Genomic DNA, 26945 nt, shown 5'->3' with positions numbered 1-26945 from the left:
TGTATAAGAACACTGTGGACCGCGTAAGGAGGAGGTCGGGGTGGATTGCTGGGTCATAAAATACAGTGCTTTCAAGCCGGGGAGCCAAGTTTGCATCACGGGGAAAACAAGACTTTTACCCAGAAAATGTGTGTTCCTTGGGAGTGTTTTCATCCAAACCATGATCTTTCTCCAATTCGTAACTAGTCCTTTTAGTGCCTAAACTTATGTCGTCGCCGCATGAAGCTCACTTTTTGTAGGCTAAACTTAAAGGACAAATCCGGCGCAAAATGAACCTAGTTGTTAATAACACATGTGTACCGAGTCGACCGTTCTCTGGGATCTGTTTTCATGCTAATCGAATGTGACCAGTTTTAGCGCAAACCGCTAATTAGCTTATAATGCTAGTCGTCGGGGCACGGGTAAAGTAAAATTAAATCGCTATTTCTATACCACAAACAAGGCTCAAAATAGCACCACACTTCCACGGTAGCATAATGAGGGTCTCTACATGTAAACCGAAGCATTTAGAACTTTGTCAGTGTACAGACAGTTTATAAAGACTGTACCGTTCACATATACAGGCAGGCGCCATCTTGGGAAAACGACGTGATGACCAGTCGAACGCCGTGCTTGAGCTATGTTACTGGTTACTGGTTGCACAGTATTCGTCGTTCAACTGGTCGTGACTGTCTTCCCATTATGCTACCGTGGAAGTGTGGTGCTATTTTGAGCCTTGTTAGTGGTATAGAAATATTGTGCCCAGACGACTAGCGTTATAAGCTAATTAGCGGTTTGCACATTTGATTAGCATGAAAACAAATCCCAGAGAACGGTCGACTCGGTACACGTCTTATTAACCCCTAGGTTCATTTTGCGCCGGATTTGTCCAGTAATGTCTGCTGAAACGACTCATCTCGCGATGCCCTGTACCTGGCTCACAGTCACCTTTTAGGGTAAACTGAACTAGCAACTGCCCCTGATTAGGAGACATCTCACAGAGCTCTGTAGCCGGCGTCACGTGACTAGTCGGCGGCCACCTATTTTTCTAAAATAAACGCATTGGTGTGAAAAGAATTTCGTACAAAATCGTACGAACCCGTTAATGAGAATGCGTTGCAGGCTGTGTTGGGTAAATACACAAATACAGAGTTAATGTAATGTAAGGGGTGTAGAGAGTACTGTGGGACCAGAGCAGACAGATTTACAGAAGGCCCTGGTCCAGGAACAGCTCTGGGAATGTAACAGCCTAATATTTCTTTCTCTGCCAGTTACACCATGAGTCTGAGGGAATACTGATGCCACATAATTCATTTGTACACAAAGAGAGCAGACTCTATTATTGTCAACACAGAGGGATCCTTGCATGGACAACGTTGATTTGGCTGGCACACACCACAAAACAGAGTGATGATTTCAATAATAATGTCAAGCTGGAAGACTTTTAGCTCATAAAATGAATGAATTCAAGTGGCAAATGTGATTTTAATCTGTGACATTCAGTGCATTCCAGGAGTTATAAAAATTAACCAATGTTGTACTTGACACGGTTTTATTTTCCCTCAACCTGCCTGGTGATTTCCTACACTTCCCACAATGCCTACTGACAAACCCAATAGACGAGAAGTGACCTTTCTATTTGTTTAACTGGTAACACATGCTTCATAGGAGAAGTTATAATTGTTGGCAAATTGATACTTAAAACTGTCCATAGCTGTTTACAGCTACATTTTAGTGTCTTATGAACAATTTAACGCGTTAGTTTATTGTCTTTAAATTCTGAATAGAGGACATAAAACCAACAAGTCCTCCAACACATAGGACCACATAGGCCGTTTGTTCCTAACCCCTGACAGTGGCAGTAGATCAACACGTCGTCATACCCAAACGTAACAGTCGCAATTTCAAACACGTGGTTACGTACGTACGCACGCACATTTTTAGAAGTCAACATTGAATTTTAAATTTCACACAGGACAGTCCTGTGGTTTTTCAACGCATTCTCATTGTCAAGGATTAGAGAAATGGAGGACCCAAAAATGCAGAGATGACAGGGCAGTGTTGAGTTTGAAGATTTAATGAATAAAAAGGATTACAACAAAAAGAGTCCTGACGTAAGCAGGCAAAAATATTTTCAAAAGAACGTTGAGGAAGCCAAAGGACCAGGAATAACAAAACTGGAACAACAAGATAAACGGGGTAGAAATGCACACGCGCACACACACACACACACACACACACACACACACACACAATCTGGGTAGAACGCAACAGACAAAACAAGAGACAGTAAACAAGGAAACGGGGAATAATTTAACAAAATAAAACAGGAAAAACTATAACAGAAAATCGCAACCATGACACTCATGAACGGCTTGATATTGTACGAAAACTTACGCACAACAATTCATATGATGTCGGTGGCCGATCATGTGACGACCCGTGATGACAGTTATGTTTAGCGGTCTTTACAGTTAAATTTAGTCGAGAGCACCACGGAGCACCGTGAGGGTTGTGGTCGTTTCAGCGGCGACAGCATTTAAGTTTAGTCAAAACAACTAGCTGACTAAAAAAGATTGTGGTTTTTGGTAAAACAGCAGTCCCCTTAAGTAGTACTCCCGGGACACAAACACCCATGTCCTGGGTGAAAGTCTTGTGTTTTCTCCTCAACTCCCCTGGGATACGAACTCCGCTCCTCCACTTGAAAGTTCATGACACAACCCTTACGAGGATCTATGGCTGTTATACAGCAGCAGTCAGTTTGTTTATTTGTTGTTTATTTCTTTATTTGATCAGGGACAATGCACAAAAAAACAGTTTAAAAAAGAAGAGATGTCATGTGCCAGGTTATAGCAAAAAATGCTAATTTCCACCCGCAGTCCCTGGACAGGTTGATGTTATACTTACAAAAGTTCATAAAATATATACAAAATAATACATGAAAGCATTACTTCACTCACATTATAAAAAACACTCTGCACTTCAGGAATCTATCACTCACTCACTCATAGTTTACATCATTCATATCACAGTCATTCATGCATACATCTGGTGCATACAATAATGAATACGTGGAATACATACGAATTACAGTGCTTTACTTCTCGTAGCTAAATGTATGAATGGTTCATGGGAACAGCCTGGTTTGTTTGACCCATCCATCCACCTCGACCTCCTCCCTTATGTAGACTTTGTCGCTCTTTATTAAATTAAATTGATGTTTAACTTTTGGGGCATGTCTTTTCTCGTGTCAAAAACCAATATGATCCCTGTTTAAAGCATGTATTAGTTTGTTCCCTTGTTTGAATCAATTCCAAAATTAATACTGGAAGCATGATGTTTGGGCTGACTTTCAATTTTAGCTAGTTTAAAATAGGTATGAACAGACAGCCAGTTTCACAGTAAGTAGTCTGTTAATAGCATGCACTGCAGAGGTTTTATAGCTTCCTCTTTGGGACGAGTGACAGATTGCTCTGTTACAGATTTAGCCAGAAAATATGAGCAATTATATAGAAAGCATCAGATGATGAAGATGAAAAGCAAAGTGAAACCATCAAACAAAATCAGTTCCAGTCTTCCACTCAGCGTAGCAGCCATGCCTGATATTATTTTGCTCAGTCTTTGCATGTGCAACTGTAGTTTATCTGGTGAATTAGCACTTCTTGACCTTTCATGGCATTAAGAAAGGGCATTTTCGTACGTAAATTGTGTAGTGTTCCTCCAGGCTCTTTTTCACCAACAGAAAGAAATGCAGTAGTTGCATTATGGGACGTTTTTCCAGCCATAGGCTATATAAGTGATTAAATGCAATTTTTTCAGATGCATATAACATATGTTCTTGACTTGACTGCACATATTTCCAACTTTGCCATCTTACATAGGATTTGAAAATGAGGTTTTATTGGCCAGAAATATCAAATGTTTTGATATATATTTAAAAAACATTAATTATCATTCACACGTCAAAAAAAGTTGAATTTAGAAATGCAATTTACATTTTTCAGACGAATCAGATGAATTATTCCATGAAAAATGTCTTTCCTGGGTAACGGGAATGGATTTAAAAATTATTTCAATACCTTTTTAGCATATACATGTTTATGCATATCCATAGTTAAAGCTAACCAAACACGTACAGCTCAAAAAAACTAAATTTTTAACACAATTAATATGATATATTTGGGTATATTTAATGAAATGGGCTCATCGTTTGCTTTTGGTCACACAATATTCCATGCCAAAAACAGAAATATTATGTCTTAAAATGCTTTACAGTAAAGGGAATCAGGTTTTAATTGTATACTCATCTCGGGAAAACTATAAAAAAGGATTGTTTAATATACCATGAAAATCTGAGTTAAATTACTTGACTGTGTCATTGTTGCTCCAGGAATGATGTACTTCAAGTATTTCGCTAAAGGCTAAAAGCAAACAACCCTTGCAGGGTCACATAAGAAATCGGAGAAACTACAAAAACGTCTCAAAAAGGCCAACAAAACCAAATTTGTCAGTGATAACCACTGTGTCAATTCTTAGTGTGCATGTTTTGTGTTGCATGAGAGTATGTGTTGAGAGATGCTTATTTTCTGTATCTTGTGTTGTCTTTGTAAAGCTGCAGAATGGACAGAGTCTGGAAGAACAGATGTGACCATGAAACTTGAAAAACCTTTAAAAAAAAGCAGGCAGACACTCATGCCTGCACACACACACACACACACACACACACACACACACACACACACACACACTTATTATTATTATTATTATTATTATATGATCAACTAACAATTAAATATTAGATTATATATCTATAATATTAGATTATTTATTATCTGGACAATGATAATGACCTGTGTTGCAATAATGAAATCAAAATAAAGAAGAAAAAAATGCCATAAAAGATCTTCGTTTTCCAGGAAGGACAAAAACATGATTTTCCAACCAGAACTCTGTCGAACATGGCCTACTCAGCTAAAATATATCTTAGCCTTTATTAAAACATGAATGCCATATTTCACATGAAATGGGCAGTTTTTACATATCAAAACATCAAACATGTTTTATTAGCGTTATCAAGAGAGACACAAGATATTTGGACATAGTGCACCAGTGACCGAAAGAGCTAGATATCCATTTTTTAAGAAAGAATTACTAAACTCTCCAGATGCTTTGGGGTCCTCCACAATCTTCTTTGTGATGTAATATCCTGTTACATGACATGCGTTTGAATGTCTTTTACCCAGGAAGGACATTGTGGAAATCCAAAAGTGTGGACAAAAGTATTTCTTGTGTAAAATAGTAAATGAGCCCAGTATTGGTATTATATTTGTAGGTATAATTGCAAACATCCACACAATTATGCCCATGTAGAAAAATAATGCATTTATTAATTGTTTTGACATTTTTTTTGTCACATTTCTATACTTAGATTTTAAGTCGGGACGTTACCCAGGATGGACAGTTTGGTACTTTGGAGCTCAATGGCTCTTTAAATTTTCATTTCTTGCAATAAATACTTATACAAGCGAGTAAAGAGGGGAGAGTCAAGCAATATAATGTACTGTTTTAAAATGTATATTTATTTTTAACATTATGAATATGCTTTGGACACCAGAATTGACATGCCACATCTTTGACCCTGCAGGCATCCAACTAATAGCCTGGTCCGACCAGACTCTGGTCCATTAGCCTGGTCCTACCAGACTCTGATACATTTCATTTGTACAGAGAGTCTGGCCACTCTCCATTGACAAGTGTTAACTTCCTTGAAGGCGGGTACTCTGTTGAAGTTTAAAACTATTGGATCTGCCCAGAGCCACTCTGGTAGCCTGGCTCCACCCTCCTATATACTGTCTGGTAGGACCAGGCTAACAAGAGGGGAGACAACAACAACTATCGGCTTAACATCGCTAGCGTTAGCCTTAGCTAACTCCTTCACCGCTAACGGAGCGAGCTGGAAAATCAAACTGTTTCCGAACCCCGTGGGAAGAAGGACCACAACATCATGGCCACCAACAAAACTCAGCAAAGATTGTTCTTGCTCGGGCTTTAACTTCTGGATATTCGGCAGCGCTGCCACAACGGACCGAATGGCTTCACTCGCATCTTTCTCCGCCGCCATTACGAAACTATAACTCAAACTAGCGCACGACCTCAACGTCATCGTTCTCAGCCACTCCCTCTGCTCAATGATTGGACCACCAAATATTTGGTCAGAGAAAACCCAAGACTATACCGCAAGCCCAGACGTAGTACTGAAGGAAAATGAAAATTGTGCGGAAGTACGTAGGAGGGCGGAGCCAGGCTATCCAACTAACACGTCTAATGAATAATATCACTGTTTGAAGAGTTGCAACGATTATTTTCACTGATTAATTGACGGATTACTTTTTCAAATAGTTGGTCTTAGAAATAGTGGGGAAACAATGTCCTTCAGAATACCTGAAGCCCAAAGTACTGTCTTGTTTTGTCCAACTAACAGTCCAAATTCTGTTTACCATCACATAAGACAAAGACATATAGCAACTCTTCCCAAATTAAAAGCTTGAACTGAGGAATGCTTTTCATTTCTGATTGAAAATGACTTAATTAATTGATTATCATAATAGTTCAAAGTTTCACATTTCAAACTAAATTACCGGTCTCGTAACGACTGGTCACATAATAATTAAGTTTAGCGGTCTTCATGGTAAAATTTAGCCCAGAAAAAGGTGACTGTGAGCCGGGTACAGAGCACATGGAGGTTACGTCGTTCCAGCGGCCGTTGCAGTTGAGTTTAGCCGACAAAAGGTGATAGTCATGCTGTGACGACAGTTAAGTTTGGGCACCAAAACAAGTAGTTAAGGGTTCAGGGTTAGGGTCGAGTAAGGGTTTGGGTTACGGCACACGAACACCTGTTTTCTGGGTGAAAGTTCTGTGTTTTCCTCTTATCGTCTTCCGGGACATGAACTCCGCTCCCCAGCTTGAAAAGTGTTGTGTCTTAGGGTTAGGTTTGGGTTATGGTGACCAGACACAAACACCCGTTTCCTGGATGAAAGTTGTGTTTTTCCATTTTCTTCTTCCGGGACACGAACTCTGCTCCCCCGCTCGAAAAGTGCTGTGTTTCAGGACCCAAACATCCACCCCGACCTCCTCCCTTTGTGGATCTTTGCACTCTTATGCAGCAGCAGTCATTGTGATGCCTACAGTAATAAATAAGTATAACACATACAAATTACAGTGCGCTACTGCCTAAATGCATTCTGAACAGCTGACAATGGGACAGTGTTTGCAGGCTGAGCAGTGAGGCTGGAAAGCAACTGACATATCACCTGGAGTTTTTAGAGTCACTGGTATTGATCAACACCCTTATCAAATCCCCACAGATAGTATATCTTATATCTTATCTCATTTTATGCCACAGGGCAGACAGAATCTTGCTTAATTCTCCACAGGGGGAATTTCAGTTTCGCACTTACAGAAAGGTGAGATAGTCTGGCTAAAGATGCTGGGGCAGAAATAATTGCTCACATTTATCTGTTTTGTTTCCAGGAAAACAGTGCCAGCAGTAATGCTCAGCTACTCACAGCTTAACGCAATTAAAAACACATTGTCAGGAACAGAAATAGTAAGTACATGGCGCAGGGTAAGGGCCATATCATATACCGTTAATTAGGTTTTTAGAATGATATCACACACACACACACACACACACACACACACACACACACACACACACACACACACACACACACAGCTATTATAGAAAACTGTGTTTGTGGGCTTGTACTAATGATGTAAACAGCATCTAAATCTATTTTTGTGTTTTACATTTTTGCTGCAACTCTGCCAGTAAACACGTCTGAGTGTTTGTAGTGATGCAAATACCAAAAGGAGCTTCTTCTTCACTCTCTAAGTACATGCCAGCTTTTCACTCACAGACCTTCACTCACACCGAGCAAACAGAATGAAAGAACACTAAAGTGTATATATAGACACTCCAGTGATTAGCCCCAATGCAAAACATCTGTGCATCCCTGAATGGTTACAACGAGCACGGCAAAGACACCAGAACCACACTTCCAAATATGGAGACAATTGCAATACACAGTTAACTAAAAGGCCAGACAATATTTGAGGGGATTTGATATTGTATCCTTATTTTATGTTCTAATAATTCCCATCCCAATTCACACATCCAGACTCTAGATAATGGAAATGAAACAGGATGCCACTGATTGCGAATTGATCCTTGAAAACATGCTGGTGCCACCCGCCAACACTAGCTATGTTTCCATCCACACGTTTTTATCCGAATTAAGTGATATCGAATGAAAAATGTCTTATGGAAACAATAAAATTCAATTGAATTTCATGAATATCGACTCAAAGGAAATACGTTCGGTCTCATCGGATTTTATCTTGATCTATATATATATACGGCTGATGCAATAAACGCTGATGGCAACGTTATTTGCCGAATAAATAATGAATTGCAATTAAGTTTTAGATCATTTTATGGTTGCAACCCGCCACAAAACGAAGAAGAAGTTTTAGGTCATTTCCGCCCAGTATTTCCGCTCTGTTTGCACACATGGCGGGGTTTTTGAATTTAATTTACGAGCAAAATATAATGCATTTACGTGCATCTGCATCTGCATCATCACAGCAATGTGTTGATAGCGTCGTCGTTTTCTTATTATAGCTTGATATGTCGCTATCAGCTGGCACATAAGCACTATTACAACTTGTACAATATTGATCATTTGTTGGTAGATGGCATGATCCATTTTGTCTAGCAAAACTTTGTTCGCAAATGTTAGCTTGAATGTTGTGCGATTCAGTGCGAAAATGAATGGAAACACCTTAAGATGTCTCAAATCAATTCGATATACCAATTTGACCGCAAAACAGCATGTGACGTCATTACGCACAGGTTTTTATTCGCTTTAAAGCCGTTGGATGGAAACACACTTTCACCAGCTTTATTCGCCGGAGTTTTTTTTACCGAACTTCAGATAATTCGATTGACAAGTGGATGGAAACTTAGCTATTGTCATAAGACTCAAATGTCATCCAGCTGCGTGATCAACAATTCATACAACGGTATAGGTTGTTTATTCCTAACCTCTAATACCACCCACGGGATCATTTTCAGTCCCCATATCTAAATCAGAGAAGGTAACAGTCACAGTTTTAAACAGATTGTGTTGGCACCAAAACTACTTAGTTAAGAAAAAGATTAAAATTTCAAATCAGACGTTACTTTACTTCCAGTAATGCACGTCACACGGACCGTGACATAGCTCTGTTTGTTCTGTAAAGTAATAAAGTAAAAAATAAATAAATAAATAAGAAACTCGGCGTCTACTTTTGTTTTCAAGCAGGATAAAAACTCCAGTCTCTTGGCTGAAAGTCATGAGTTTGTTTGACCCATCCACTGCTCCAACTTGCTTCCATACACAGAATTAGGCGCTCTTATACCTTGTTGCCTTACTTATAACACCTGGGAGTACTACTTAAGGGGCCTGGTGTTTTAACCCAAACCATGCTCTTTTTTCTAATTTTAGCTAGTTGTTTAAAGTGCCTAAATTTAACTGTCGTCGCCGCATAATCACTTATCGTCGTCGCCTTTTGTCGGCAAAATTTTGCTGTAAAGACCGCTTAACTTAACTGTCATGTGAAGGGTTGTACCATAGTCTCACATTGCCATACCTTCCTCCACTGCTCTGTGGAGGAGGGTCTGGCTAGTCCACACAGCATTCCTGGATGGGGAGAAAAACGTGCTCTGGTTTATTGGCATTTCTTTAAACCAATCAAAATCATCTTGGGCGGTGCTAAGCGCCGGATGGAGCCAAGGTGCCTCTGCAAATAGCTTCGGGAAGGACCATGTTTTGGTGGAACATATGTACGTTCAAAAGTTGTTTTAGTCGTGCAACAGAAAACTCAGATTGGACAGATAGTCTAGCTAGCTGTCTGGATTTACACTGCAGAGATCTGAGGAGCAGTTAACCATAGTCCTCAGAAATCCACCGGAGGTTAGAACGCCAACACAAAGAAAGCGGAAGGTGACGGACATCCGGCTGAAAATGAAGGACATTCAGCTGAATTTCCGGCGGCACCTGAACAATCCCGGAAGTGGAACACTGTCGATATAGACTAGCTGTACCATGATCGGACGGCGGTCCTGTCGGCGGTGTCATACAAACCCGTTCATGAGAATGCGTTACCCCAAATATAATTTGGTTTTGATCGCTGAGTTCATTTTTTACTTTTCAATTGGGATTTGTAAACGTCATTTTCACTCACTTCACAGCTGTCGCTGAGCATTAATGCTGACCTCATCTTCTTGACTTCAAACTGCCCCGTGACTCGCTATTGTTTCAAGTGGCAGACGAGTTGCCTCTTCCCTGTAACCTTTGACACACAAGATGACCAAATCCTCATTTCTAAACCAGTCAAGCATCTCCCTAATCCCTTCTAACCCTTGTATCTGACAGGCTTGCACATACACAGTGGAAAGAATGAGTGTGGGGTCGAATGAAGATTAGCATCATTGTTTAACAGTGTGGACTTGAACCCGGGATGTGTTGGGAGTCTCTCACTCTGCTAATCCTGCTCTTTCTGTTCCTGATCTGGACACTCGGAGAGAGAGAGAGAACAGCTCATTCCTCTCTCCTTTTCTCGGTCTGTACCAGCCTGAGTTGTGACAATTCAATCTGTTCGCCGTCTTCCTCGCATGAATTATGCATGAACCCTGCAACCTCTGAATGTGACGGGGATTTACGCTTTACAGCCCCTCCTGCTCGTGTCGCAGGCTCAGTGTGGATGTGAAAGAGGTTGGGGAAGAAAAGAAAATTCCAGGTAATTCTGAGAGCATCAAAGCAGAGCAATCGGCAGTATTAATATCCTCTGATGGCAGATTTCTTGATTGACTCTTATGCGTTTGAAAGCCATTAGCAGAGCCCATTCCAAAGCGGCCGTGCCGTGACTCCGCTGATAAGCAATTACTGAAGCATCATTCTGTCTGAATGAAAAACTCTGCTCACACAGGTCAAATAAACAGACTTGTTAGAGGAACACCATGAAATACTGACATGAAAAAATAAATATGACACATTTTGTAAGGTACATTACAATTTATGTGTGTGTGTGTGTGTGTGTGTGTGTGTGTGTGTGTGTGTGTGTGTGTGTGTGTGTGTGAGTGAGTGTGTGTGTGAGAGTTTGCCCACGAGTGAATGAAAGGCTCTTTTTTAAGGCGCCAAAATGAAGCTTATTAAGCAAATACATTACACACTTTTGCATGATTCATCATAAAGCAGAATGTGACCTCATTTCAATACATTTAGAATTATGTGAAGTAATAAATAGTTTTTTTTCTTAATAAATTGCAAGATCTATCCTTTGGAAATATGTCTGTTTATGATGAATAACATAACGAAGCGAACCACTGCTACACACTGTAGTCGGGTAGGTGGCGGTAGTGCACTTGTGTTGCTGGTTTACAAGAGAATAAAATTTACAATTTTTTTTTTTTTATTATTTTTATAGCCCCTCAGTTGTGGATTGACCTGCCGGAGGAGATCAGGGAAGCCAGCACACTGTCTTCTTTTAACCCTTGTGTTGGACTTCGGTCAAATTTCATCCGTTTTCAAAGTCTTTTATATCAGAAATATAGGCTTCTTTCAACTAAATGTCATGGTTGCGATTTTCTGTTATAGTCTTTCCTGTTTTATTTTGTTAAATCATTCCCCGTTTCCTTGTGTTCTCTGTTGCGTTTAACCCTGTTTTCATCCTTGTGTATGTTTTATGCTTCAGTTTCCTGTTTTATTTTGTAGTCTGTTTTCTCCCATGTCATGACTTGTTTTACTTCCTGCCTTGTGTTTTCCCTCCTGTCTGATTGTCTGTCCCACTCTGATGTGTTTCACCTGTTCCTGAGCCCTTCGGGGTCCGTTTCAGGAAGGTTTAACAAACTCTGAGTCTAACCCTGATCTCTGAGTTGATTTACCCTGAGATGGGAAACTCAAGAGTTTTCGGTTCCAGAACAGCTGATTTGAGTTTGTTCAATCAACTCGGAGTAGGTTCACTCAGGGTTACGCTCGTGCACCACCACAATAAAAAGGCAGCATGAATGGAGCCATGATACTACGATTCACCATGGCAACAAGCAACAAAACTCGGTCGGCATACTTTACGCCTCTGGAACTGGAAATACTCATGCAGGCGTACAGCAAGTATGAACCTGTCAGAGCCATATCTTTCTCTATCACTCTGCAACCTGTATTTCGCAAAAAGAGCTACACAGCTGCTGCAGCAAAAGAGAGAGAAACGGCGTGGGAGAAAATTGCTGCTCGGGTCAACGCGTTTACACAATCATTTTAATTTATACTTTTTATTAATTCCCAGTAGGGAAATTACATTGTTTACACTGTTTGTTAGAACACATACTACACACAGGCCTGAAATACACACCCATGCTCATATTTAATCACAAATATAACATTATTGGTAAAAACTGATGGAATGGTATTGAACCTATAATCTATTTCATTTAGGTACAATCCTGGGGGTGAAAAACGCTCGTGGAAGTAGCTGAAAATGAAGTATAAGAACATAGTTCAAACAGGTAAGACTTAAGTGTAGTAGGATCATGGCTGTACCTCATTTTAATCACATTTTAAATATGAGAGTAACTATTCATTGGCAGTTTGAATGTGCTGTAGTTTATCCCCAACTAACGTTCACATACATAGATGTCCTCTCGCCCATCCTCCTTTGTTAATTAAAAGGGCCCATTTAAATTAACATTTGACTTCTACTAAGCCAACAGAAAGAAGGCAGAGGCCCGCAAAACTGGTGGAGGACCAGCACCACCACCTCTGACAGAGGCAGAGGAGCTGGCCCTGAGCCAAAATGCAGGAAGGCCAGTGGCAGAAGGAATCCCTGGAGGGAGCTCTTCCTCTGAGCCAGCCACAGCACAGGACACAAGTGCCTTCATAAGATGTAATAGGCTTATATTTATCTTCTTTTATGCCTATTTATATTTTAGAGATATATTATTCCCCCTTCATGGGTTTGTCATTTGTCCCAACAGATTCTCATGGTGTTCTCACACTTGTGGACCCTCATACTACAGCAGAACTCCTTGAAGCTGTAAGTAGACAACTAAATACTCCAGACATGATGCAAGTAGTTTAATGATGCAAGTAGTTTAAAGTCTAACGAAACAATGCTCATCTTCACAGGAGGAAACAGATGAAGAGGACACATTGTCTGCTGCCACAGAAAGGGATCCAGAGAGGCCTACAGAAATAGGATATCACCACTATGTTACTGATAGTCATCTCTACATTCACAATTCTTAACACTGCTGTGTGGTATCAACCCAGTATCACGTGTGACATGTATGACTGGATATTCTACTTTTTTAACAGAACATGGCTGGGCAACAGGAGGAGGGTCCATCACCTTCAACAGCACAGAGAGATGTGCATGGTCACAGGTGACTTGTGTTAGTTATTGGAACAATATAAAAAAAACCTATATATATATGTAGGGCAACACATGCCACAATAATGTCACAGGCCCTCTCAGGGGTTACGCTGAGGTGGTGTAGGCACTGGAAACTTGGCCTATGGTCATCTCCACCCGGGCTCTAGTCCTGCAGTGGGCCACACTGAAGTTGCGTTGGGGGCCTGGCTCCGGGTCAGGGTAAGGGGTGAGCAGAATGGGCTGGCATGGGTAACCCCTGTCACCCAGCAGAAGGCCTTCAAACTCTCCTGTAATGTATAGTGTATACATTTGAGTGTATTTAAGGAGGGAGACAGGTGAATAATACTGTACAAAGCATTAGGCTGCTTACCATGTTCCAGTCTGTTGCTCAGGGCAGACTCAGGATATATCCGTGAGTCATACACAGACCCAGGCCATTTGGCCTCCACGTTGGTTATAAGATATGCAGCATCACATATGATCTTGACAGTGCAGATAATGACAGATGTTACTTGCAGTATTGTGATACAGTTTTTGACATTTTGTGACAGTGGTCAATTTACCTCCACATTAATGCTGTGAATGAACTTCCTAGTCACATAGTCAGCTTCATTTTCTGAAGGAGCAGTGATTGGAATGTGTGTGCCATCAATGCAGCCAATCACATTGGAAAATCCTAAAAGAAATTCAAATGACATATACCATTCCGATCTTGCAGCACCATGTCATTATCCAAATTATAATTAATAATTATTCATTGTAAGGGTTTTACATTATTCACCTGCAATCCTGTGGAACTCTTCTTTAATGGCTCTCACTGGTTTGTGTCCAGGGAACACTACAAACACGTTTAAAAAACGTTTCAGAGCGAGGCACACTTTTCTGACGGCTCTGCATACAGTAGCTTTACTAATATGCTCCGCATCACCAATGTTGTAAAGAAAACTGCTGTTTGCAAAAAAAAACGTAATGCAACACAAATAATATGCTCGGATGTAAGAGCCTGACTAAACTTTGACTGTGATCCAGTCAGCATCCTCTGATCTTAACTAGTAGTCCCTCAAAATTACATATGTCATATAAATTAGGTTTGTTGACTGCACATTTTAGCGTTGAAAAAATACAAAAACGTCGGAAAAAGCTAATTTTGACCCACAGGTATAAGGTCGACGGGAAACACAAGGGTTAAGTCTCTTTTAAAAACACATTTTTTATCAGGATTGGGGGGGTGCTGGGTCCGAAGATGGCTAGGCTGGCAGAGGATTCCAAAGGTGGGTTATTTCTAGGACACAGAGCAGACAGGTCAGTACGAGGACAGGAAACTAGACTAGGAACAAATAACAGAGGCTGGTGAAATAGCATACTCGGTGGTAAGCAACAATCCAGGAGGGAGAGGGAAGGCAGACTGGTATTTGAAGGCAGATGATGGAGCTGGATGAGTAACAGGTGCGCTGATAGGAATTGGTGCCAGGTGTGGGGAGAATCAACAGGGGAGGGGGGGCGGCGCGTGTCCACACTCTGTGGAACATGAAGTGGAGACAGGAACACAGACAGAAAACCAAAACACACCAAACACATGGCAGGCATAACAAAAATGAAGAAATAAAACAAAACATACACACGCACACACACCAGGCTGTCACTGTTGGTGTTTAGTTTTTGATTCAGTTATTGGTGCATGTGGGAGAATGTATATACTGGTAGTAGGGCACTGGCCCACTGAGACCATGAGCGGTGTGTTGCTCAAGGGCACCGCAGCTGGGCAGACACGTGCAGGTGTTGAAGTCGATGATGACGTTATTTGGTGAAAAAAAAACATCTCTGTTGGGCTCCCGCTTTGCTCCTTCTGCACGGCTTTCAGCTGGAATAACATTTAGCAAAAGCTCGGATTCAGAGTCTAGAGTCAAGCATGACTGGTGTTAATTATGTAAGAAGAGTGGAGCACAGTGACAATGCACTTAATTGCAGTAATTGTATTCACTGTCTCCATCTGCAAGTGTAGCCTTGAGAGTAATTGCAGAAGAGAAGGGAAGCGGTGGAGGAGGGTCGAGAAAAATTCAACAAAATGATCTAGTCTGCATGGAAGCGTGAACAGTTATCTGAGAAAGTGTTCAGATGCGTTTCGGCTTTCTATTGAGACACAAAAAGGAAAGGAGTGAACACATGCACAACGAGACGGTGGGACGCAGGCAGCGACGCACACTGGAAAGCAGCACGATGGACAGTAACACAGTGAGAAACATCAACTGATATCCAAGGCAGTTTTTTTAATTCCTGCATAGTCTCGCATTGCCAGACCTTCCTCCACAGCGCTGCGGAGGAGGGTCTGGCTAGCCCACACAGCATTCCGGGATGCTCTGGTTTGTTGGCATTTCTTTAAACCAATCGCAATCGTCTTGGGCAGCCCTAAGCGCCGGACAGAGCCACGGTGCCGCTGCAAAATAGCCTCGGGAAGGAAGTTGTTTTGGTGGAACGTGTAAGTTTAAAGGTTGTTTTAGTCGTGCAACAGAAAACTCAGATTGGACAGATAGTCTACGCGGAAGGTAACGGACATCCAGCCGAGAAGAGGGACATCCGGCGGAATTTCCGGCGGCACCAGAGCAATCCTGGATGTGGAACGTCGTGGCTATAGTCTAATTCCTGCATGATACAGGACTGTACGTAAGGGCAGTATACTGTACGCTTAGCAGCGTCTACACTGCCGGAATCCTTCAAGAAAAAGAAGAAGGCAAACCTGAGCCAGCCCTAACTGTAAGCTTTAACAAAGAGGAGAGTTTTAAGCTGACTCTTGAATGTAAAGACTGTGTCTGCCTCCTGAATTGCTGCATTGACAATTCATATTCACGGATCATTCTTCCTTTTTGTTGCCAAATGATGTTGATCAGCCGTATTTTGTATGAGTCTAGAGCCCGAATATATATATATATATATATATATATATATATATATTTTTTTTTTTTTGGGCATTTTTAGGCCTTTATTGACAGGACAGCTGAAGAAATGAAAGGGGAGAGAGAGGGAGGAATGACATGCACGCCCGCTCTACCAACCGAGCCATCCAGGCGCCCTTCTTAGGCCTACCTTTAGCTAACTGGTATATAAAGATGTTAACACAGCGGGATATACAATACGTGAAAGTTTTTCGGGGTTAAGCAAACAATAAGAAATAAGAATAAATTCAGAGAACATAGATTGTCAAACACAAGTCTTCTTTCAAAATGATGAACTGCATCAAGCTTGATAGAGAGATTCAGAAAACCACAGGAAGTTAGGTGATTCAACCTTCAAAACAAAAGCATCAATTGCGTTATTTGCAAGAGAGGGGGAACAGGGAATGTGTGTGCAGCAGGGGCGATTCTAGGATCAGCCCTTTAGGGGGGCTCAGCCCCTAATGAGAATGTGACACGAATACAGTGCCTTGTTAGTGTTAACCCCCCCGCTAAATCAATAATTTCATTAGCCGATAATCTCTGAGCTAGCTACTGAACAACAACGTCAGCTAATGTTTTTTCACACTATGATGGAACTAAACCTGACACTTTATAAGTCTCAGTAATAACATGTTCTAACATTCAGCAATTTTAGTTGCTTACATTTCAATTTGGGTTCTAATCTGTGCTATAAAATGACCAACTTCTTCTCTGGGGACTACCAACGTTAAACTTCACAACCGTCTCCTGCTCTCCCTCTGACAGATCAGATAGAGTCTCAGCCAAAGGCGGGAGTCTGGCACCATAACCTCCTCCGATTGGCCAACACTACGTTTCTGTTAATGGTAATTGTTTGTCCTCTGTCACTAACAGACAAGTTCACAAAATCTCACTTAAGCTCTAAAATTGATTAAACCTTGTGTTGTCCTCCCGGGTCAAAATTAACATTTTTTTAAATTTTATTTTAATAACATTGTTTCTTTCGCTTTTTTCTAGGTTTTGCTAGTTTTTTTGAAAATGATTTTGGCACTTTTTTCCATTACCACCAGTATATTCACCACTAGCACAAACTCATTAACAATAGTTTTACTCTTATTTACTTATTTTTAGAATTCATGGTCAATAAATCTCATTTATAAGAAATTATATACATTTCTTTTGGTAGAAAAAAGCAAAAATGATAAATGATTTTGACTAATAGTTAAGATCAGAGGAATGAAGGTAATGGATAATCACAGATATGTCAACCTTTAGTCAGGATAATGCTATTAAATTGAATAAAACACCCAAAATTCCACGATAGTAGAGATCTCATCCTTAATTTCACTTGTGAAGATCGTTTTATGGAACCATCCACGTTATTTTGTGGCAGTTTGGTTTAAAGAAACCCAAATGTCTGATACAGAAACTTTGAAAACGGGTCAAATTTGACCCGAGGACAACAGGAGGGTTAAAAAAATAAAAAAATAAAGTTTTTTATTATTATAATTTTTAGGGGGGCTGAGATGAAATTTAGATACAATATGTATAATAAAATCTCAGTCCTGCCTTCAGAGGAGTGCCACAATTGAAATAGGATGGGAGCTGTGCAGAAACTGAAATAATTGCATCAACCCTTCCAAATTGTAAGAGAGAAAGACTTCCCGCAGCCTAATTACACACATAATTATGCACAGGAGTGTGTTCGCACTGTATAATTTGGCAGTATTGTCTGTCACAGCATCAAGCCACAGTTTTAGGTTCAATCCGACATTTTGGTCGTAGCCGTGCTCACAAGCTGCTGGCTGTGTTGTTCGTTCTTTCATTGTGTAGTTGTGCATCTATGACGTCCAGAAGTCTACCTGAATTTAGCTTGTAACTTTACTACAGATTTACTTTGATTTACATCAGTGGTTGTGGTGAGTAATGTATCCTCAAAGTAAGCTAGCTATTAGCTGTGCACACTGTGAGTATTGACATGCATTGATTTGTATCTTTTTTTTTTTTTTTTAAAGATTGTTTTTATTGACGTTTCTTGACAACATATGGAAAAAAATATCTAAAAATCAACACCCAAAATACAGACGAAACAAACAAGCATACACACATACACGCGTGCATTCGCACGCACGCACGCACGCACACACACACACACACACACACACACACACACACACACGGGGGGGGGGAAGGTACAAGTATGCCCATTTCATCTCAAACCACAACCTAAAGATGTCCAGTAGTATGCATACAAAAAACAAACAAAGTCCGTGCATAAATGAAAGTAGAATCAAATTGGGTCCAGATATTGCAAAAATGGGCCCTGGGATTCTTCCCATTCATGCTGATGTTTTCAATACTAAGTTGGCAGTTTTCTCCAGGTTGATCAGCCAGTTTCTGAAACATGGTGGATTTGATGTTTTCCAGTCCTTAAGAATTAGTTTTTTTTTGTTTTTTTTGCCAGAACCACATGCATTTCTTTGCATCTTTGATCTTATATTTCAGGATTTCTTCTTTTGTTTTATGACCGCCTGCTTCTTATAAACCCGATGAACACTGGTGGACTGTGAAAACACCAAGACTATTTGCTTTGCATTCAGGCGACAACATACAAAAAGACTGAAATTGATTTGATTTCAAAATGTGGAATTAACTTTAATGTGATATTATGAACGCAAAGAAAGAAAAACTAACTGTTGGGGACATTATATATGCACATGTGTATGCATAAGCATGTTGTGAATTGTTAATGTCTCTTTAATTGTGGAATTGGACTTGGCAAACTTTAAAAAAAAATGTTATTTCTTCCTGGTGTTTTACAATTTACCACAGATGCTGTTTTACAGGGAACATAAAAACTCAAAACATGTTTATTTAAAGTGGCTTTGAATACATAGTAGCGGTGTGACAGTTTCCCTCTCCTGCACCTGTTTTCATGTAACCTTTTCTGATTTGACTGTATTCTATGTTTTATTCTTTTTATGGTATGTTATGTTATTTAATTATTGTCCTTGATGTAAAGCACTTTGGATACCTGCTTGCTGCTGTAAAGCTCTGTATAAATCAATGTTCAATGATTGATTGAGAAGGATTGGTTTTTGAATTGCTTTAACCTCGTCCCCTCTGGCAGGCGCTACACATCCCTGAGCACAAAAACAACCAGACATAAGAACAGCTTCTTTCCCACTGCTATCTCTACTGAACTGCTGATAAGTGGGCTCATCCCCACTTTGGCCACTCACCCACTTCTCTACACATTACATACTTCATCATTCCAATATGCATCTTGCACACTACTTTGCACTATTACATTTTGCACTTTACATCCCTGTGACAAAGGCCCTGTCACTTTTGGATGGCACATGGTAAATCTACTCAGGTCACCAAGAACTCGGACAATTAATTTGCAGTCACACTTTTATACATATCATTCAATAAATCTGTTAACAAAAATACCACATTGCATTGGTTTAGTTTAGTCAGTTCAGTTTATTCATTTCAGTCATTTCTATTTTTCAACAAACTTACTTAACCATTATTTCAACTTCTTTCTCCTCTCCAGTCCCTGGGTCTGAACCAGAGCTGAGGCAAAGTGCTGCTTCATATAGGGCCTACAGCAATCACACACAGGTGCGCTGATGGTGGAAGATACCATGTATCTGGGTCATAGGTGAGGGTAGATTTTCTAGTTGAAAATGTGTGCAAGTTTCTGTGTTTTCTAAAGTAAGATGAGTGGAAAATGATTTTTTCAAGAGTCTGTTTGTTTATTGTAGAAACTAGCAGTGAAATTCTAAATCTGTAAATGGTAACATAGGTGAGAGATAATTTAAACAATTAAGAGTTGGTTGGTCTAGTAGGAGGGGCTTAACGTATATAAGCCTCTGGCCACCAAAGCATGGGGGCTCAGTCGGAGGGTGACAACAATCCAGACAGGTGATGTGAATTTTGCTAGTGGAACCCTTGTGTAAAAAGATAGTTTTTTTTGTTTATGTTTTTTTTTTTTTGCTATGGACGTCCTGCGCTGTTTCACCACTGTTTTTTTTGTAAATAAAAGCACCTTCATGTTTTGCAACTTAAGCCATCGTGTTAGCGACTTTTTTGTCCAGATTCCCAACGCTCTCTGTTACAATCCCACTCCATATGTACGTCTCTTGAAATTATGTCTTATTTGTATAATTTTATTTTTGTATATTACGTTGATATGTGCCTATATCTATATTGTTGTCTCTATTGTAGGCTACAGCATGTGTCTATATTCTATCTGTCTACCGAATGTTTACTACCACATGTCTATTTGTTAAATTTATAGAGAGTTAACTCCTACCGAAGTCAAATTCCTTGTGTATGTAAGTATACTTGGCCAATAAATCTGATTCTGATTTTGAAAAGTCAGAGCAACGGTCTATTGTCTATATTGTTACTATTTTGTAGAATGTTCTGGGTGGGTGCTGGTGACGGCGGGAGAGGGGGGGTGTTCATGTCGCGAGTTGTATGTTTTGTATGTTGTCAAAAATATATATAATGATTTGTTAATCACAAAAAAAAAAAGAAAAGTCAGAGGAACTTAGGAGTGTGAGGGCTTTTATTGTGAAAGTCATGACCGGACGTGGCGTCCGTTGGGGGTATTTCAACTAGCTTGAAAGCAGTCCGCCCCCCCTTGCCAGTCTGTCAGAGTGAAAGTTGTCTCCGCTCGGAAAAGCTGGGAGTCGGGGGTTTCCTAGTTTCCACCGCCGCTGCTTCACACGCTTTCTCCCGGAGAGATGAGGCGGAAGGAGAAGAGGCTGCTGCAGTTCGCCGGGCTGCTCATAGCGGCTCTTCTTTTCCTCCCCAACGTCGGGCTGTGGTCTTTGTACCGGGACCGAGTGTTCGACAACTCGCCCGACACAGTGGACGGACCGGGCGGCATCCTCCGGACACAGGTCAGGAAAAGCTTGGTTATAATACACACATCACGGAGTGTTTTCTCTGCTATCTTCAGTGGAGCTTTTGAGTGTTTTTTGTTTCTTTACTTGTCTCCTCGTTTTCTACTCAATTCAAAAAACTGCTCTGCCAACGACTATCTGGAACAAGTGTGTGCGACTTCAGAAGTGACAGTCATTTAAGATGTATTTATTGTATTAGGACAATATCGCTAATTAACATTTCTGTAAATGCGCTAGTGTTAGCAAGACGGCTAATTGTTCAACGGTAGCCCTAGTTTACCTACAATGCGTGTCTTTATGGTGTGAGAATACCGGAGCACCCCCGGAGGAAACCCACACGAAACACAGTGAGAACACGCAAACTCCACTGGTAAAGACCCGGCCCGGACTAGGGGAATCGAACTCTGCTGTGCCAACTTGCTGTGGGGGCAGAAGTGCTAACCGCTGAGCCCACCGTGCCCCGCCGCCTAAATCAGAACAGAAATCCGTTCAGAAATAACAGTGAATGTCGCCGACTATATCAACGTTGACTGTGCAGAGTCAGGACCATGGAGAGCGCCTGGGCACTTCCATCGCTGCTCGGGTTCAGCACCGTGGAGAGCGCCGAGACTTTAGGTTGAACCTGGGGAAAAAAGGGGCTTCTTGGTTCTATAAAACTGCGGTATAAAACTGCTGTGATAAAGCTTGGAAAATATCCAATCATCCAGTCATAGGCGTCATTTACAGGGGGGGATGGGGGGGGTTACAACCCCGCAATTATAAAAAACTGTCCAGCGCAACCCCCAAAAACGCTATTATAATTTCCTTTACATGAATAAAGACATTTGGACCATAGCTTGATGCAGAAAAGGCAAACAAATGTTGCAGAAAAATTCACCAGAATGCAGGAAATTAAGTGTTTGTTATGCCCAAAATTTCAATTTTGCTCAAAAGTGGAGATCTCAAACACACACACACACACACACACACCCTTGTGTGGACACATTTTGAGGTTGTATTGGTTGTCCTGTGATGTCATTCTGGGCTGAATCTTATGAGATTTCCAGGAGCTCCTTAAAGACATCTACAGAGGCAGAGAATGAGGCAGAGAGGTTAGGCGCTCTCCTCCTGTAAAGTCAGTTGTGCTGTTAGTTGCTAGTTGTAAATATTCTCTGCTCCAAACATGCTGAATTGATTTGCTTTCGGAGCATTTTAGCAATGGCATCTTTTCCCCTTTATGGGGATGGGGGGCGGGGGTTACAAACTGTCCAACACAACCCACAAAAACCCTATTATAGTTTCCTTTAAATAAATAGAGACAATTTGCACCATAGCTTAATGCAGAAAAGGCAAATAAATGTTGCAGAACAATTCACCAGAATGCAGGAAATTTAAGTTTTTGTTATGCCTAAAATTTCAATTTTGCTCCAAAGTGGAGATCTCTTTTTCCCCTTTGTGATAAGCAACTGTGGAAGGTTTCATTCAGTGATCATGTGTCTAATAGATGTCACTGCCCTTCAACATCACCGTCTGTAGCTGTTGCCATGGGAAACAACTAAGCTTGCCGTTGGTTGTTTGCACTATTTATCAGGAATAATGAGAAACAGTGTGATGGAAGTTTGTCGGGTAACCAATATTTAGAAGAGGTGGATATGTCCCCCTCGTCTAAATGTATAAGACAACCACAAAAAGGGTAAAAAATAACCGCTCAGGCAGCTCAAAACATGTATATATCCTTCTTACCTGTAAATATGTTTCCCAACGATTTCAGACACCCCAGCAGTGGACCGTACCATCTAAACTTTGCAGCGCACATCTCTGTTCTTTCTCACGCTCTCTCAAAAAATGCAGAAAGTGTATCTATACAAGAGAATAATTATAATAAATAATACTTATTAAAGACATTGCACCATTAATGAATGCTGGAAAGGCACAAATGTTTGCATAATAATTCACCAGAATGCAGGATGTTTGACGCTTAAAATTTTCTGGGGGGAGGATCCCCAGTTCCCCCCAGTTACAATGTGCCCCCCCATGTTGAAATATTTTTTATTTTTTTTTATTTTATTGGTTTATTTGATAGGGACCATGCATATTTATGAACATTGTTGTATAAAAACACCATGTAAATATGCCAGAATTAGTAAAAATAACTACTTTTCATCTGCAGTCCCTATAGGCAGGTAACATAGCACTAACATAGAGACAGCCAGCAGTCATACAGCACTCATTCACTATACATTAAAAAGGTACACATAATGGTGACATATACATTGACAAAACAAACAAACCAACCAAAAAAAAAACAAATACATGATGACAAAGAAATTATTCATCCACCTCTATACTGCATTCGGTTTAACAGTGAAAGTGTGTGAGTACAGGGGTGTAATAATACCTACGCCCTTGTTATAAGGTGTTCAGTCCTCACTGTCGATGTGAATATCAGTAACGCAATTTTGTTTTACCCTTTCTATTGATTTATATTTAATTTTCCAGTATGAGAGTCCTCAGTCATTTATCCCTGAGAATGTCTTTGCTGTTATATAATGTAAATGGTTTATGTTTAGTTTTTTTTTTAAACTTACTCTGGGGGTGCTCTGAGATGTGGAACAAATCTCATTTGATATCATCCTGAGAGGACATTTAGCACAGATTGCCGTTATTATCCCTCCTGATTTCAACAACGTAAAGACTAATTATATAATACATCTTCATTTTGGAGTTGTTTCGGAACAGTGTTTTTCACGTGGTGGCTCACTGTCCCCGGTGTCTGAATGGGACGAATAAGAGGCACATTGTGAATTGCTTGGGATGAAAGCTTGTGTCTGAACCGTTTTATAGCAAGGATTTGTGACGATTTTGGAAAGCGGTGACAAAAGATCTCGTCCTGCCACTAGGGGGCCTCAGATCTGACAAATATATGCCGTTGTGGAGGGTAATTACAAGATCGCATTTTGGCGTTTTATTCCGAGAGCTTGTGTCATAATTAGTTTTCAGAGGACTTGTTTAAAAAACGTAGTAAATACGTGTGTGTATTCCACGTATGTATTGCCGTCCGTAACACATTGGCTGCTGCTGTATAGGACAGCGAAGATCCGCGTAGGGAGGAAGTCAGGATGGATGTTTGGGTCGTAAAACACAGCACTTTCAAGCGGGGGAGCGGAGTTCGTGTCCCGGGTTAAGCACAAGACTTTCATCCAGGAAATGGGTGTTCTTGTCCCAGGAGTACTACTTAAAGGTGCCATAGGATTTTGCGAAGGATTGTGAAGATCCAGGACTTAGCCAAAAAATGTGAACATCGACAACTTCTCAGTCCCTTCCCCCGTTCCACTTCTAAGGAGGACGCTATAAAATGCCTGTGATTGACACGCAGTTAGACACCCCCCCCTGGCCCTGATTGGTGCATCTGAACAGGGAGCGGTGGATTTTTGCAAATCGCACAACAGGCTGTAGGTGGTGCTAGAGGGGCCGAATTTTTTTTTAAATGACCTGCTTCATGTAGTTCTACTGGAACATAGGGTCAGTTTCAACAAATATGACAGAAAGTTAGTTTTATAAGACTTACCTACTGCATCTTTAAGGCGACTGGTCTTTCAACCCAAACCATGATCTTTTTTCTAATCGTAACTAGTTGTTTTGGTGCCTAAACTTAACTGTCATCGCAGCACGATGCTCTCCTTTCCTCGGTTAAACTCGACTGCAACAGCCGCTGAAACGACCATCCCCTCGTGGAGCTCTCTACCCGGCGCTCAGTCACCTTTTCTCGGCTGAATTTAACTGTGAAGACCAGTAATTTTATAGGATTTCGTACAAATTGTTGTGCATAACTTTTCGTACAATATCATAAGAACCAGTTCATGAGAATGTGTCACACAGGGCTGCGTTGCAAAGTAGGCTGGTGAGTAAAACAAGATCATTCGTTCATTCAGTCAGTCATTCATTCATTCATTCAACCTTTATTCATCCTCAAGAAATAATCGAGGGGTGAGCCTCATTTTCAATGTCATCGAGTCAGATTACAAACAACAACAACACCACAGAAATATAGAAAGACATTAAAACATTCTGAATTGGAAAATTATTTGATAAATAAATTAGGATAATAAGGATGCAAAAGAAAGCACAACAACGACAAGTAGAACTTTGCAGGTTTAAAACCAGATTTCTAAATCGTCCAAGAGGCAGGAGTTTAAGAAAGTGCTGTAATTTGTTCCAGGAGTCAGGGGCACTGAAACTAACAGCAGTTATTCCAAGTTCAGAGCGAGCTAGTGGGACATAGAGTTTAGATTCTCTGCCCGAGCCCGAACTTGAGCCGCGGGCCGGGTCGGGCCGATATTTCCCGACACCATCTTCAGTCGGACCAGGCCCTTGATCAAGCATTTTGCATTTTTTTTAAATCATTACTTTATTAGCCTATATGGGTGGGGAGAAAGCTATGCCATAATCAGAAATATTATTTTAGGCCTAAGTAACAAATGTGTACAAAGTTGCACTAGATAGAAAATGCAACACGTGTCATGCGCAGCGTCTCCTCCACTCGCACGCATCACACCGTCCCTGCTGGGTTGTATGGTGGAGCATCACACCGTCCCTGCTGGGTTGTATGGTGGAGCATCACACCGTCCCTGCTGGGTTGTATGGTGGAGCATCACACCGTCCCTGCTGGGTTGTATGGTGGAGCATCACACCGGCCCTGCTGGGTTGTATGGTGGAGCATCACACCGGGCCTGCTGGGTTGTATGGTGGAGCATCACACCGGGCCTGCTGGGTTGTATGGTGGAGCATCACACCGGGCCTGCTGTGCTATATAGTGTAGTTTCAGTGCAACATGGAACTTGAAGATGTAAATAAAAAAATAAAAACAGGAGAATTAACTTTGAGCAAGTTTGGACGAAAGTCGGAGGTATGGAACCATTTTAAACAAGTCGTGGGCAGTGACATGTGTCGGCTTTGTCGAGTGCATTAAGTGCAGCGCGCTGCTCGCCTATGACAGCAAAAAAACATGAAGCAGGCTTGCCATGGCAGAAAAGATGACAGTCAGCCTTCAGTGTCCTCTTTTGTCACGTCCCCAAACATACCCCTGAGGGCGAGGCAAGCGCTCACAGAGAAATGCGTTGAGTTTTTTTTTTCTTACGTTTCTTCCTTCGGATCCATTTGCGATCCATTTAATTCTGAATAAACAAACAATGCAATTTACATGCTTCAGCCTTGTTTCTGCAGTTCAAACAACTCTGAATTGTAGTTGAGAACGTCAGTTATAACGGCCCACGTATTAAAAAATTGTCGGGTTTAAATCTGGCTCTGGCTCATAATTACAGTTAATGTTCCAGGCCGGGCGGGGACACAACGTGCAGAGACATTTCTACATATTGGCGTTGTCATAGGACTTTGTCTGATTTTAGCTTCTAAATTAAACAAGGAGTACTACAGGGAGATGCAAAATGACAAAAAAATAGACCCAAAAATAGGCAAAATGACAAAACATAATGCAGAAAGACTACAAGGAGACGCAAAATCACCTTAAAGAGACCCTAAGTTACTACAAAGAGACTACATTTTTTTTTTATATATATACACAAATCAACTCCTGTATTTCTTAGTTAAAAGTTTGGGAGTTTATGCATATATTGTATGTGTATGTATAGATGTATGATTAGAAGTGTATAGGGGTGTAGATGTATGT

General features: G+C 40.8%; 1 protein-coding gene across 1 annotated transcript in view; it reads left to right on the top strand.

The window, feature by feature from the left end:
* The first annotated feature begins 21118 nt into the window (after positions 1 to 21118).
* Positions 21119 to 26945, top strand: part of LOC116056096 (polypeptide N-acetylgalactosaminyltransferase 10-like) — a 93528-nt gene continuing 87701 nt past the window's right edge. Inside the window, exon 1 of the mRNA XM_031308222.2 lies at positions 21119 to 21277. Within this exon, the coding sequence (XP_031164082.1) occupies positions 21119 to 21277 (159 nt within the window). The remainder of the gene's footprint in view (positions 21278 to 26945) is intronic.

The sequence above is a fragment of the Sander lucioperca genome, chromosome 13 (assembly GCF_008315115.2).
Source record: "Sander lucioperca isolate FBNREF2018 chromosome 13, SLUC_FBN_1.2, whole genome shotgun sequence".
Lineage (NCBI taxonomy): Eukaryota > Metazoa > Chordata > Actinopteri > Perciformes > Percidae > Sander > Sander lucioperca.
The sequence above is the reverse complement of the archived record's forward strand: the minus strand, read 5'-3'. Positions and strand labels throughout refer to the sequence as shown.